The following is a 15,874-nucleotide window of genomic DNA, read 5'->3' as shown; positions in this document are numbered from 1 at the left end:
CAATATCTTATTGCTTATTCTTGTTTTATTTATGTAATAGAACAAAAAGAGACCCTAAACATTTCGATTTGTTTTTGTTATACATTGGATAAGTTTTTGATTTTTAGAGGTGTTTTCATGGAAGTATTGGATTAAAAAAAAAAAAAAAGGCAGGGGGTGCCTGGTGGCTCAGTTAGTTAAGCATCTGACTCTGGATTTTGACTCAGGTCATGATCTCAGGATTCATGAGTTTGAGCCCTGTGTGAGGCTCTGTGCTAACAGTGTGGAGCCTCGTTGGGATTCTCTCTGTCCTCTTGTCTTTCTGCCCCTCTCCTGCTTGTGTTTTCTTTTTCTCTCTCTTTCAAAGTCAATAAATTTAAAAAAAAAATGGATATAATTACTCTCAAGGATTTTTACTGTGAATCTAGTATGATAAAAGATCTGTTAAGTTTTGATTGTATGAGGGGCATTAAACGTTAAAAAGGTGACATTGCCCATATAAGGTCTTCTGTAATGATCTTACTTTCCCATATTATCTGGAGAAATATATACTCAAAGATGCTTAAAACAGAGCCTGAGTGATGAAGATGAATACCTGTCTGAGACTTGGTTTTGGAGTCCAATAAAAGTAAATGTAATTGTAGTTATGGGTAGTAGCATATACCTAGTCCTTGTAGCTGAACAAAGTATAGTTTTGACAGATGGTATTCAAAGGAATCTTTTTAGAAATTTAAATATAATCCCAAGAATTTAGAATCAAATTTTAAAAAATCCAATTTCTGCTAGATTAGTGCTTCTGTGATATTAAAAGATATTTTTAGCAAACTATATTTAAAAAATTTGAGGGGCGCCTGGGAGGCTCAGTTGGTTAAGTGCCGACTTTGTCTCAAGTCATGATCTCACGGTTCATGGGTTCAAGCCCTGCATTGGGCTCTCTGTTGACAGCTCAGAGCCTGGAGACTGCTTCAGATTCTGTGTCTCCCTATCTCTCTGCCCCTCCCCCTTCTCATGCTCTGTCGTCTCTCTCAAAAATAAATAAACATTAAAAAAATTTAAAAACTGAGGTTTGTAATAAATATATTTTTATACTATCACTTTATTTCATAGGGAATTTGAAGTTGCTGAATAGTCTGGAAGACTAAATGAAAACAGCAGTTCTTTTGAAATGTGACAGAAAAAATTGCTGCCAACTAATGTCCATCTCTTCCCTCCTGTAATCTAAACTATAGAATACCCTAAGATCTCTAAGGGATTTCTTCACTTAATCTTAGAAATAAGTCAATGTTCAGAAATTATTAACTAACTGGAATTTAAATAAAAACTTGAAACTACAAAAAAAAAAAATTCAGAAATTGATTCTACCTCAGTTGGAACTTTGGATTTTAGACCTGATGATACCCGAGCCATCATCCAGTTCATTTGTTTTATAGAAAAATGAGTCCTGAAGGGAAAGCTGGCAGAGTTAATTAGTGCCATTGTTAGACCTAAAACCCAGATCTAAGAGTCATGTGCCTTTCATTATACATTAATCAGATCTCATAAGTTCTGAGGGATGGTTCCCATTTCCTTATTCTAGAATTTGATTTTATCTTTTGTTATTTAAAATAAAGTAGTCATTATTTCAGGCAGGAATTATTTTATAATGTGGTATGCATTTAATTTTTTTGTAAAAAGTTTTTATGTGCCTAAGATTTCTAATGATTCTTATACTATTATATCAGTAATACTGATCCTCTATAAATGAAGTAGAGAAACATTTCAGACATTTGATAGGGGATATATATTAGATGGAGCAGTTAGACAAAAAATATAAAATTGAAGCTAAAATTTTTGTTTAAATTACACTCTTTTTAGCTAGCACCCCTTGTGGGATTAAAAAAAAATTTTTTTTAAGTGTAGCAGGACTAACATACAGGCCATGCAAATATTAACCTGCAAAATATGACTTATAAAAAGCAAAAAATAAAAACTCTTCTAAAGTTCCAAGTTGTTTTTCACCTTGTCTTCACAACTGCCTTTCTTAAAAAGAGGCATCTGTCTGCATAATCTCTATTATTACCACCTCAGTCTCAGTCCACTGCTTCCCCCTCTTCCCAGAAGAAGCTATCATGGTGTGAAGGAAGGAAGGAAAGATCAAATCGATGAAGGGATATATAATCATAGAATTCCTTCATTTGGAATGATAAAATGGCTTTCACGATTGGCTGTTAGAACATATGTAAATGGAGTTATCTTGAGCTTTTCCTTTGACTCAGACTTTTCTTAAAAACTGAGAGTGTTATTTTGCTTTTCCTCTGATTGAACCTTTAATACAGAGATTGAATGATAAACATAAATGTCTCTTTGAGACTTGTCCTTGGTGTCCAATGAAAGTGAATATAATTGACTTTTCCTTTTTTTTGTTGGTTTCAGTAGTAGAATTAAGTGAATCATCACTTACATGTAACCCAACAGTGCTCATCACAAGTGCCCTCCTTAATGCCCATCACCCGTTTAGCCCATTCCCCCACCCACCTCCCCTGCAGTAACCCTTTTATTTTCTCTGTAGTTGAGTCTCTTATGGTTTACCTCCCTCTCTGTTTTTATCTTATTCTTCTTTTCCACAATAGAACAGTACTCTAGGTAGCTGAGCTAATCAGCCATGGAAGAGCTTAATAGGATATTTCTCATCCTTTGCTGTATTTTGAAAAAAAAAAAAAGCAAATCTTGAAGAATGAATATAGTAATATGTCTTCTGAAAAGAAGTATAGTTTTCCTTTAAGAAAATGATTTTTTTTTCTAGAGATATAATTTATTTTATTTTCAGTTTAATTTTTTGGTATTTATAAACTCTTAACTCTCATTTTTGGTAGCTTTTCAGCAATATGTTGATATTAACAAGCCTTCTAACATATTTCCTGTGTTTAGGTGACCCTGCCGTCTGGGCTGGGCTAATGGCAGCCTGTCATGCTGAAGATAAGCTGGCTCTAGTGGACAACACTGAGCCGAAGAGAATGGATTTGTACTTGGCCCTGTTATCTGCTGTTTCTGCTTCAAGTAAGCTTAAACAACCATTTCATACATGATGAATTCAGGGCAAAGTACTCAGAAGGATATTGCCAAAAGGTAGTAGGCACACTTAGCCCTACACTAAAGGCTACTATGTTCTCATCAGACAAAGCTTAAAACCAAGCCTTGAAAAGATGAAATCATTTTCAAGGGGCTTAACTTCCTACAGAACAAAGCCCAAGAACATTACAGAAATACAAAAATGTTCAGCATTCAACAAGGTAAAATTAACAATGTCTGGTGTCCAGTTAAAACAGAATAGGCATGCAAAGAGGTAGAAAAATACCACCCATAGTGAGATAAATCACTCAATGGAAACAGATCCACAGGTGACATGATAGAAGTCTCTTTAAAACGTAATTGTTCAAAGCATACATTACAACAATAGCACAAAGAATAAAAGGGGAAAATGGAAGTATTCTGTTATAAAATTACACTGTAAGTGAAGTGGTATAATATTACTTAAAGGTGGACTGTGACAGGTTAAAGATGAATACTTTAAAATTTAAAGTAGACACTAAATAGAGTTATAGTAAATAAGCCACCAAAGTAGATAAAATGAAATCATAAAAAATAATCCAAAGAAGAGGAAAAGAGAACGAAGACTAGATAAGACAAATAGAAAACAACACATTAGTTAAACCCAACCATATCGGTAGTCAAGTTAAATGGTCTAAATACCCTAATTAAAAGGCAGAGATTGTCAGATTGATAAAAAAGCAAGAGCCAACTATAAACTGCCTAAAAGAAGAATAGATAAAATATAAATTTATATTTAAACATAAAGATGAAAATAGCCTAAAAAGTGAAAGGATGAAAAAAGATATTCCATGTCAACACTAATCAAAAACAGGTGAGGGGCACCTGGGTGGCTGAGTCAGTTAAGCATCTGACTTTAGCTCAGGTTATTATCTCACAGTTCTGGAGTTCAAGCCCTGCATTGGGCTCTGTGCTGACAGCTCAGAACCTGGAGCCTGCTTTGGATGCTATGTCTGCCTCTCTCTCTGCCCCTCCCCACTCATGTGCTCACTCGCTCGCTCTCTCTCTCTCAAAAAAGAATAAACATTAAAAAAAAAAAAAAAGAAAGTTGAAATGGCACTGCTAATTTCAGGCAAATTAGATTTCAGAGCAAGGGATATTACCAATGATACAGAAGGCCATTTCATAATGGAATCAGTTCATCAAGAGAACATAACAAGTCTAAGCATTTAAGCACTAAGTAGCAGATCTTCAAAATACAAAAAATCTGCATTGTATTTCACAATAAGATGGGTAGAAAAAATGAAAACTTACGGAAAAATGTACGAAGCAAAAACTTACAGAACTGAAAGGGATAGACAAATCCACAATTATAACTAGAGATTTAGTAATCTTTTGATAATTGACAGAACAATTTGACAAAAAAATCTGTAAAGATATAATAAAGACTTGAACAGCACTGTCAACTAACTTGACCTAATTGGCCTTTGTGGAATACTTCTAATAACAGCAGAAGGCCTATTGTCAAATGCATGCAGAGCATTTACCCAAATCTTAAATGGGCCATGAAACAGGTCTAAATAAATTTAAAGGGCTTCAAATCGTGTATAAAGCATATTGTCTTAATACAATGGAATCAAATTAAAAACAAGTAACAGAAAAATATCTGGAAAATTCTCAAATATTTAGAAACTAAATAAATACTTTTAAATAATCCAGTTCAAAGAATAAGCTAGGAGGGAAGTGAGAAAATATTTTGAACTGAGTGAAAAGGGAAAAACAGCCTTTCAAAGTATTAAAAGCACTGCTTACAGAGAAATTTATAGCATCTAATGTCTACATTAAAGCCTTCAAATCAATGATCTCATCTTCTCCTTAAGAACTAGAAAATGGAAGATGAAATTATACCCAAAGTAAGCAGAAGAAAAGAAGTAATAAATAGTAGCGATCAGTGAAATAGAAAACAGAAAATTAACAAATGTGAAAACTTGTTCTTTAAGAAGATCAATAGAATTGATAAACCTCTAGCCAGACATCAGGGATAAAAAACAGTACCCATGTCAGAAATGAAAGAGGGTACATCGCTATAGCTATTTAAAGGCTGATAGGATCTTATGAACAAGCTTATGCCACTAAATTTGGCAACTTAGAAATGGACAAATTCTTTGAAAGACACAAAACTCACTTCGGAAGAAATAAATAAACTGAATAGCTTTGTATCTGTTAAAGATACTGAATTTGTAGTTCTAAATCTCCCCAAAAAGAAAACTCCAGGACCCAATGTCTTCACTGATGAATTCTACCAACCATTTAAGGAAGAAATAATGCCAGTTCTAAACAGATCCTTCCAGGTAATTTAAAAGTTTGGTAACTTTTTTCTATATGGCCAACATTACCCTGACACCAAAACCAGGCAAAGACTTCAATAAGGATACTGCAGAACTACGGTGCAAAAATTCATAACACACTGTATCAATTCAAATGCAACAACACATAGAAAAGATGATACATCATGATCACCTGGGGTTTATCTTGGGAACGCAAAGTCACTTTAACATTTGAAAATGCATGTAATTTACCATATTAACAGCTGTGAACATGCTAGACAAAGGGGTCTATACTTTATGATTCTATTTGTATGAAAGTTTAGAAGATGCAGTCTGATCTATTGTGACTGAAAAGAATTAGCGGTTGCCTGGGGACAGAGGGTGAGAGGAGAGGTAGGTAGGGGAACAGAAGTGATTACAGAGGAGTAGGAAGAAACTTTTCATGATGGTGACTATGTTCATTATCTTGATTTTAGTGATGGTTCATGGATAGACGCCCATGTCAAAAGTCTTTAGAATGTACTGTTTGAATACGTACATGTGTGTAATTTACGATACATCAATTATATCACAATAAATATTTAATTTTTTACAATGAATTATTTTTAATTTTGCTGTAAAGTGTTTTTGGTTTTTGTTTGTTTTGTTTTGTTTTTATGTAAGTCACAAGTCTATAAAGTTTTAAGTTACTCAGCCACAAACATTCCTACCATGAAACTCTTCAGAAACCTGTCATTTGTCAGGATAGTTTATGGGATTTCGGTAGTACCTGTAAGTTTAAAAAATTATAGATGCATTGTAAGTCTAATTGTAATACTTCTTAGCAACTAATTACTCCTTTGGGAAAATGTTATAAATCGCAGAGGAAAGTAACACTGACATTTTTGTTCACAGTTAGAGACAAAGAATTCCTTGAAAATTATAACCAATCTCTGGAAAAGTGGTCTCTCTCCCAAGCTGTCACTGGTCTAATAGACACAGGAAGACTAGCTGAAGCTGAAGGCCTCTGCACAAAGGTATTATTATTATGAAATTGAGCATTGAGATTTGTGGATTCTTATCCTACTTGGAAAATGACATTAAAAATAGAGTGCACATTATTTAAAGGGCATATGGTGATGGTGTGAGATAGTAATGATTATAATTACCCAACATTTATTGAGTACTTACTATAAGCTGGTCAGTACATTTAGCAGTTTGTATTTGAACTTCACAACAATGTATGACATGGATGTTTATTATTATCCCCTTTTCATAAATAAGTAAACTAAAGCTTAGGGTAAGCGATTTACACAAGAGTTTGCAGCTAGAAATTGATTGAGTTGCCATTTGAACTCACATTTGTCTGATTCTAGGACTCAAGGACTTAATAGGTCTTTGGGAAGGCAGTACCATTATGGAAGCAGTATTTTCCTTTGATTTCTGGTTACTGCCTTCAGAATGCTATGTTTTCCAGCATCCCTGTAGTTTTCCAAAGTTCTGAACCACATAGAATGACTGTGAGGATTAAGTGGGTGATTGGAGCTACTCAGTAGTCACCTTTTATAAACCTGGATTGTGGGCTCTGTGAGTAAATCCTTAGCACCTTGCCAGCACATAGTAGGGGTTCAATAAATTTCTATTGAATGAATGAATCCATTTCATAAAGCTATTTAGAAATAATTTAATGGATAAGGACAGTTTTAAACATCTCCTTATCCTGACGTTTTCCTGAAAACATCTTTTTTCATAATTGCTTACCAGGAAGATTTTATTTTCTTTAGAAATGTGTTTTGTTTTGTTTTTGTTTTTGAAAGAAAGATCAATATAAATTTTACAGAGAAGGAAGAATGGATCTTTGAAGATCCCTTTGGTGTTTTAATTCTCCGAAAAAGCAGAGTAATAAATTTTCTCTTTTATTTAAGAAATTTCATCTATATTCAGGACAGATTAGTATTATGCAGTGAGTGTTTAACAAGCAACTGACAGTTGCTATGTTCTGTTTGACAGAATAAGGGATACTTTTATGATTTTTTTCTTGTCATTCTTTTGTTCCAATCTCTTACTTAGAAGAAAGCAATCACATACATTTAAGACTATAACTTAATTAATAAAAAATAGAGAAGCATGAGATTGAAGGACAAGCAATAAAGAAATGTTTAAAACAATAGTGGAAGGCTTGTTTAGAGAACTTTCTTTAAATTCTCCCCCGTACAGATATATATAGGAAAGGAGATGCATATACATATATATAATTATGTATGTGTGTGTTTTCATGTACTAATAATGGCTTAGGGAAATGGATAAATGGGTCATTTTTCTTACTATGTGTAGGAAGTCTTTGCCTAGAGAAGGACATCCAGTGAATATCTTTGTGAAGAGGTTGAAAAAGGAAAACATTTATAGCTCTTTTCTTCTTATATGGTCTAGTTTCTTCCAATAAGGCATTGTTTTAGCCTTCACTGTTAATATTATGTTTTCTTGGTTCAGCTATTTACATTCAGAACTTAAGTTTTTCAGGATATCACTTGAGAATAAAACAAGTCAAAGGGAAACTAAATCTAAAATAAATGCCTTATAAACTACAATTATAGCATTACCAATTTCAAAGTTTATTTAAATGTGGAGTTTTATATGTTCATCGTTCTATTTATTTTACTTTTGCAGTTATTTTTTTAATAAGAAAAAGGTTAAATTCAGATTTTTTTCCAACATTAAGAATAGCTTAGTTGCTATTTTAACATTCAAGAATCTGTGTGATATATTTGTATTTGGGGTTTAATTTTTAGAATTTAAAAAGTAACCCTGATCAGCCAGCTGTTATCTTACTTCTGAGACAAGTTCAGTGTAAACCACTCCTGGATTCACAAAACCCTCTCCCAGATGCTGTACTTGAAGAGCTGCAGAAAACAGTCATGTCCAATTCAACTTCTGTTCCAGCGTGGCAGGTAAATTCTCTCCATTCTTACAGTGAGTCCTGAATTAGAATACTTCATGATACTAGGTGAGGTTAGGCGGTATGCTCCATTTTGTTTATCTTGCCTTTAAAGTCACCATATATGTTTCGTTTTCAATAACTGAGGCATGCTGTATTGGGATTAAGGAGACTAAGTAAGTTTAATACTAATTTAGGATCTGCAGCTACACTGCTTCACACAGGTTTTTAAATTGTCGATTATGAATTTCCTCAATTTAAAACAATGTTGAAAATACTGCCTTTTACATAGGATTGATGTAACACATTAAAGAAGTGTTTCAAACATTTTGTCATAATGGTGCTAACTCCACCTTTAGGGAGGATGTATGTGGTTTTTTTTCTAGCTACCTTATAGGTAACCCATATCCAGGATTTTAATGGGTGTTTAGTGCTTTTTGAAGTAGTTATGGATGCTTGAATGAACAGACTATCCTTTTAGCTGGCTCTGGTTATCTACAGTGACAAACACATAATGATCACTATATGCTTTATTCTTATCAATATTAAAACACAAGAAAACATGTAATTACTTTATTCAGTGTATTATAGTTTCCTCTCTGCTCCAGAGAAAGTATCAAAGGGGCTTTTTGATATCGATTTTACAGAAGCTTATTTTTTACTGTAATTTCTTGCTCATTTTGATCTTTCATTATAATACCTTTTTGATGTCCCCGCTTAAAAAGATTATCCTATGGCATACAGTAGTTGGACTATGCAAGCTAAGCCTACTTTTTATTCTAATTATTGGAGAAGGGTGGTGCTTTTTTCCCCTCTTCTAAAATTTGCCATATGAGAATTAAGATACTTTAATTCTAAGGTCAGATGGATAGTAATGATTTCATATTCTTCATCAAGACTTCATATGCTTGTCAAAGTAAAAAGGAAAAATTAAAAGATAAATTATATAGCATGTAGAGTCTTAAGAGATAGAGTGTGTCTTCTTTTATGATATAATTCACAAATAATAGAGTATGAAAATCTTATAAGTACCATTCATTACATTTTTACTTACCTATATACCTATTTAGCCACCACCTATACCATGATACAGAATATTGTCAATAACCTGGTTGTCTCCCCCCTGCCTCTCTCTTTGATTTCCCCCTACCTCAAATAAAAAGGAGAACAACTATTCTGACTTCTGTCACTTCTCTCTAGTCTTTCTGCTTTTTGAACATCACATAAACAGACTCTTGTTTTGTGTGTGGTTACTTTCATTCAGCATCATGTCTGTGGGACTCATTTAGTTGTTTCACGTAGCTGTAGTTTTTTTCCGTTTCATCTTATGAATATATTATAAAATGTATCTCTTTTACAGTTGATGGACATTTGGATTATTAATAGGTTTTGGCTATCATAGTTAATGCTGCCATGTCCATCCTTAGATATGTCTTTTGGTGGGTGATAAGGGATATGTATGTTTACTCTAGTAGATCCTATCAAACAGTTTTATAAACCACTAACAAATTTTGAGCATTCCAATTGCTGGTATTGCTAGACCTGGTTATTATTTCCCCTTTTCAGTAGATAAGTAGATAATAGTATCTTGTGATAGTTTTAACTTGACTTTACCTGACTCATGATGTTGAGCCGCTTTTCATAAGCTTAATGAACCTTTGGATATCTTCTTTATAAAGTGCCTTCTTTTTTTTCTTTCTTTTTTTTTTTTTTTTTTAGTTTTTTGTGGGCTGTTTTTTAATTGATTTTTGGAATTCATTGTAGTTTTTGGATACAAGCACATTTTGAGTATTTGTATTACTGCACATAGTTCCTCATGTCTGTACCTTGGCTTAACACTCTGTGAATATTATTTTTTGATGACTAGTTGTTAATTTTAATTAAGTCTAACTTACCTTTTAATGGTTAATGCTTTATTGAAATTTCTATTTAAGAGCACTTTGCCTCCTTTAAGCTCCGGAAGATATTTTTCGCTTTTCTTTCAGAGATTTTTGTTTTACTTTTCACATATTAGGTATATGATCCGTACAGGATTAATTTTTGTTGATGTTGCAGAGTCAAGGTTCTTTTTTTCCCAGATGTATATCTTACTGTCCCCACATCATTCCTTGAAAAGACCATTCTGACCCCACAGAACTGTAGTGATGGTTTTACATGAATCAGGTGACTGTATATGTGGGTCGTATAGGGCTCCATATTCTTTTCCATTCATCTACTTGTTTATTCTTGCTTACAGCTTTACAATTAGTTTTGATGTGTGGAGCTAATAGTAAGACCTCTGACTTTTTCTCCTTCAAGTGTCTCAGGTCATTTAGGTTTTTTGCATTTACATGTAGATTGTCAGTTACCCTGCTTCCTTAGCGCCCCCCTCCCCCTGCAAACAAAAGCCCTGCTAGGATCTTGATCGGAATTACATGAATCTGTAGTTTAATTGGGGGAGGATTGATAAAGGAATACTACTGAATTTCTCTATCCACAAATGTGGTATATGCCTCAAATTATTTAAGTTCTAAATTTCTCTCAGTAGTGTTTTACAGTTTTCAGTGTAGAGTCTCTTACATTTTTGTGTTAAATTTATTTCTGGGTAGTTCATGTTTTTTGTTCTATTACAAATGGTATTTTTGTCTTGTATGTTAGCTCCAAACACTTAGAAATGCAGTGATATTTGTATGTTGACCATCAACAACCTTGCTGAATTCACTTATTCTTTTGAAATGATTTTGGGTTTTCTGTAAACAGAATTAAGTCATTTCTGTGAGTAGTAAAGTTTTACTTTTTCTTTCCAATATATTTATATTGATTTTTTTCTTGCTGTATTGCACTGTTTAGAACCTTGAATAACAATATTAAATAGAAGTGGTGGTAAAATAAGTGAATGTTCTTATTTTCAACCTCACATAAAAAACATTTACTGCTTCCCAATTATGATATTTACTGCAAGTTTTTATAGATACATTTATCAGATCAAGGAAGTCTTCTATTCTAAATTGATAAAAGATTTTTTATTTTTTTCATGAATGGATGTTGAATTTTAACAGATCTTGTGAGGGGCATCTGTTAGAATGGTTCTTTTTTTATTCTGCTAATGTGGACTGTGTTGACTTTCAAATGTTCAACTAACCTTGCATTCTTAGTAGAAATCTTACTTGGTTTTCCTGGCTATGATGTATTACTCCTTTTATATATTGCTGGAGTTGATTTGTTAATGTCTTTTTAGAGAATTTTTAATACCTATATTCAGGAGAGAATGGCTTATTTTTCATTCTTATGAGGTCTGTGTTAGGTTTTGGCATCTATGTTGTTAGTTCTCCTTTATTTTCCAAGAGAGTTTGTATCAGAGTGACATTTATTTCTTTAATGTTTGGAAGAATTCACCATTGAAGCCACTTGGGCTAAGGATGTTTTTTTTCTTTTTTAATTGCTGGTTAAATTTCTTTTCACTTCTTTAGCATTCATGAGCTACAGGAAATTTGTCCAGCACATCTCAATTTCATGTTTATTGGCATAAAGTTGTTTATGATATCCTCTTTAATGTATCATGGGGGCGCCTGAGCGGCTCAGTTTGTTAAGCTGACTTTGGCTCAGGTCATGATCTTGTGGTTCGTGAGTTTGAGCCCCATGTTGGGCTCTGTGCTGACAACTCAGAGCCTGGAGCCTGCATCAGGTTCTGTGTCTCCCTTTCTCTTTCTGCCCCTTCCCTGCTCTCTCACACTCTGTCTCTCTCACAAAAATAAATAAACATTAAAATTTTTTTTCACTGTTTATATAATCTGTAATGCTTTTTTTCCGTTTTCATTCTTACATTGGTAATTTGTTTTCTGAATTTTTTCTTGATAAACAATTTTGTTAACTTGTCAACCAACTTTTTGGTTTGATTTTCTTCATTATATTTTCTTTACACATTATTGATTTCTTTTATTTTTTATTTTCTTTACGTTCTTTGCATTTTGGGTTTTGTTTTTTTTTTTTACCTAGCTTCTTGACAGAGAAACTTAAGATTTTCTGTCTTTCTCGAATATATATATATGCATCCCCCAGGACTTTATGTAGTGTTTTCATTGTCATTTATTTGAATATGTTTTCTAATTTCCATTGGATTTCTTCTTTGATCCATGTTTTTTTCTGAAGCATGTTGCAAAATTTCTAATATGGGAGAGGATGAATTTTTTAGTTATTTCTCTGTTACTGTTTAATTTCACTTAACCAGTAAACTGTATGATTTTAGTTCTTTAGTTATATGGTTGGATTTGGTAAATATTGCATACACATTGTCACTTAATGTATATACTGTGGTTACTGAATGTAGTCTTCTCAATATGTCACTTAAGTCGAGCTAATTAATTATGTTTAAATCTTCTATGTCCTTATTGAACGTTTTGTGTTTCTTTAACCATTGCTAAGATAGGTGTATTAAAAATCTCCAACTTTGATTCTGCATTTGACTATTTTTTTCATTTCTGTCAACTTTTGCTGCATAAAATCTATGTTATTAGGTAAATACAAATGTAGGAGTGTTATATCTTCCAATTAATTGATTCTTATTATGAAACAGCACCCTTTGTCTCTAATATTTCTTGTCTTAAAGTCTACTTTATTAATACAACTATACAAACTTCTTTTGATTAGCATTTACATGATATGTCTGTTTTCATAGTCCATTTTGATTTTGTTCTTGACTTGCCATCTCAGAAAACTCTTTAAGACTGTCAAGTCAGGGGCACCTGGGTGGCTTAGTTGGTTAAAGCATCCGACTCTTGATTTCTTATCAAGTCATGATCTCATGGTTCTTGAGATTAAGCTGCACATTGGGCTCTGTGATGACAGCATGGAGCCAGCTTGGGATTCTCTCTCTCCCTCTCTCCTTGCCCTTCCCCTGCTCACACTCTCTCTTTCTCTGTCTCAAAATAAGTAGATACGCATTTATATTAAAAAAAAAAAAAAACGACTTTCCAGTGATGTGGCTAGTAAGCTCTTGCTGATAGAATGGGCAAGATGGCTATTCCTTTCTTGACCTGTGATTTTTGTTTTTTGGGGGCACAAAATTTAGCAATAATGAAATAAAAAATTAACTTTATCAATGTGTATTGACTTTGTTGGAAGTAGAGTAGCAGGCTGTGTACTAAATTGAAATCTTTTTGGTTCTTTTCTCTTTATGTTCCTCAGTGGCTGGCACACGTGTATCAGTGCCAAGGAATGATGGGTGCTGCAGAGATGTGTTATAGAAAGAGTCTACAAGTAGCATCCCAGCAGGGCAGTTGGAGTGGGAAGCTGTCAAGTCTGCTGAGACTAGCTCTACTTGCTTTAAAAGCCTGCATGGTAAGATCATGTTATAATCATGAAAAATTGATTCATTTATTTTTAAGATGATCGTGCTTTCTCTCAAGTTCCTGTTGTTTTGTCACCTTCTCGTGAGGCCTCCTTATAGACTTTGTATTTGGGCTTTTGATGGAAATAATAGCAATGTAAATCCATAGACTCCAGCAGAACAGTGTCATTGTTTGGGGAAGAAAAGAAACAAAGATTGAAATTAAAAAGTTGAATTAAGGCAGAATATACATTTTTATTTCTTGTTGATAAGTTAGAATTAACCCAGCTACTCATCTGTGACAAAGGTGACAATAATTAACATTTCAGCCCATTTCTCAGTTCAATTTAACATTCTGTAAGAGGATTTCTAGTAAGTTTTGATTTGACATCAGATTTTTGATACAAAGATAGGTACATTAATCTGTAAGTCCTCTGTACTAGTATGGAAAACTCCTTAGATAAATGTTTAAGTGTGTGTGTGCTTTGGGGGGAAAACTGCAGAACAGTGTATATGATATCCTAGTTGAGTGTATGTATGTGTGATACATATATTTAAGAATATATATGTCTAAATATGTTGTGTTTGTGTGCCTCTGCTTATGGGTACATAGAAAGATACAAAAAGATATAAAAAGAAAATTAATGAGGGGCATCTGGGTGGCTCAGTTGGTTAAGCATTCGAGTCTTGATTTCGACTCAGGTCATGATCCCAAGGTCAAAGGATCCAGCCCCACATGGGGCTCTGCACTGAGCATGGAGCTTGCTTATGATTCTCTCTCCCCCTCCCCGCTCTGCCCCTCTCCATCCCTAGCTCTCTAGCTGTCTAAAATAAAAAAATAAATAAAATAATAATTAAAAAAAGAAAGTTAATGACAGTTACTTTGGAGAATAGCACTGGGGGTTTTTAAAGGATGATAGAGAAGACGTTTTCATTTTATATCCTTTGATAGTATTTGAATTTTTATCATATAATGTTGCTTCTGTAATTAAAAGATAAACTGTCGTTCTTTGTTTTACATGGTTAGAAGAAATTGTCCTAGATAGGCCTGAATTAATTCATGCTTTTGTCATAGCAATCCATTGCCAATGTTATTTGCTTGCTTTAACTAAGCTTTCTGATAAAGATATATAAGGATTAGGAAATGTTTTCAGCTTTGGTGAGATGACTACAGAGCACATTTAAGAGCTCCTTAGGTTGGTGGCCATGTTTTGTTCATCTTTGCATCCTTGCTTTACCACCCTGCCTTGTACATAGGAGCTCTTCAATAAATGGTTTTGAATGAATGTGTACATAATAATGGTTGTCAAATTTGTGCTGATTTGGGTGAAAAAAAATGGTGGTTAATTGTAGACCATCAAATATTTTGTTTTGTTACATATTTATATTTAACAAATATCTTTGTGACATTGATAGCTGTGTGCTATGGAAGCCACACATAGTACTTATAAGTCTCTTGTATATGTGAACTGGAAAAGTAGAAAATCTTTTAGTCTAACATTATTTGTTAGTTAATAAATATTTTTATTTGGGGGGAGGGTGTTTTTTTTTTGCCTGTTCTTAATGCTGGGAAATTAAATCTGACCTGGAATAAAACAATAGGAATAACAATAGCAAACATTATAGCACTTAGCCTGTGCTAGATACTGTTACAGTGATTTACACATATTAGTTTATTTAATATTTACAATAATCCTGATTTACAGTTGAGGAAATTAGCTTGCAGTTTAGTAATACCCAAATACACCCTATCTCTTCTACCCCCCCTCCCCCCAACCACAAAAAGTATTTTCTCTAATAGCTTTGGTTCTGGTTCTACCATGTATTCCTTGTGAAAACTTCAGCCAATTAAACTACTTAGAGTCTTTTTTTTTTTTTTTTTTTTTGGAGTAGTAGTAGTAAAGATGATAATACTACTTTGCCTTCTTATAGGGTTAAATATCAAGTAGAATAACATTTACAAATGCCCTTATAACACTACTCAAATCTAACCTGTTCTTATTGTAATATTTGACACTGAACATTTATTGTAAAAGAATATAAGAGGGGCAGCTGGGTGGCTCAGTCGGTTAAGCATCAGACTTTGGCTCAGGTCATGATCTTGGGGTTTGTGAGTTCGAGCCCCACGTTGGGCTCTGTGCTGACAGCTCAGAGCCTGGAGCCTGCTTTGGATTCTGTGCTCTCTCTCTCTCTACCCCTCTCCCACTCACACTCTGTCTCTCTCTCAAAAATAAACATTAAAAAAAATATATAAGAGATGCCACATTTCTATGGTAAACAGCTGGTACAGAGCATGACTATATTAAAGTTACACTTTTATGA

General features: G+C 33.5%; 1 protein-coding gene across 1 annotated transcript in view; it reads left to right on the top strand.

Moving 5' to 3' along the window:
* The window catches only part of TTC37 (tetratricopeptide repeat domain 37), a 90,068-nt gene that overhangs the window by 59,812 nt on the left and 14,382 nt on the right, over positions 1-15,874 (top strand). The window contains exons 37-40 of the mRNA XM_030325104.1: positions 2,887-3,015; positions 6,228-6,349; positions 8,102-8,260; positions 13,411-13,563. Coding sequence (XP_030180964.1) covers positions 2,887-3,015; positions 6,228-6,349; positions 8,102-8,260; positions 13,411-13,563 — 563 coding nt within the window. The remainder of the gene's footprint in view (positions 1-2,886; positions 3,016-6,227; positions 6,350-8,101; positions 8,261-13,410; positions 13,564-15,874) is intronic.

Source organism: Lynx canadensis, chromosome A1 (genome assembly GCF_007474595.2).
Source record: "Lynx canadensis isolate LIC74 chromosome A1, mLynCan4.pri.v2, whole genome shotgun sequence".
Lineage (NCBI taxonomy): Eukaryota > Metazoa > Chordata > Mammalia > Carnivora > Felidae > Lynx > Lynx canadensis.
This window is presented reverse-complemented; position numbering and strand designations above follow the sequence as displayed.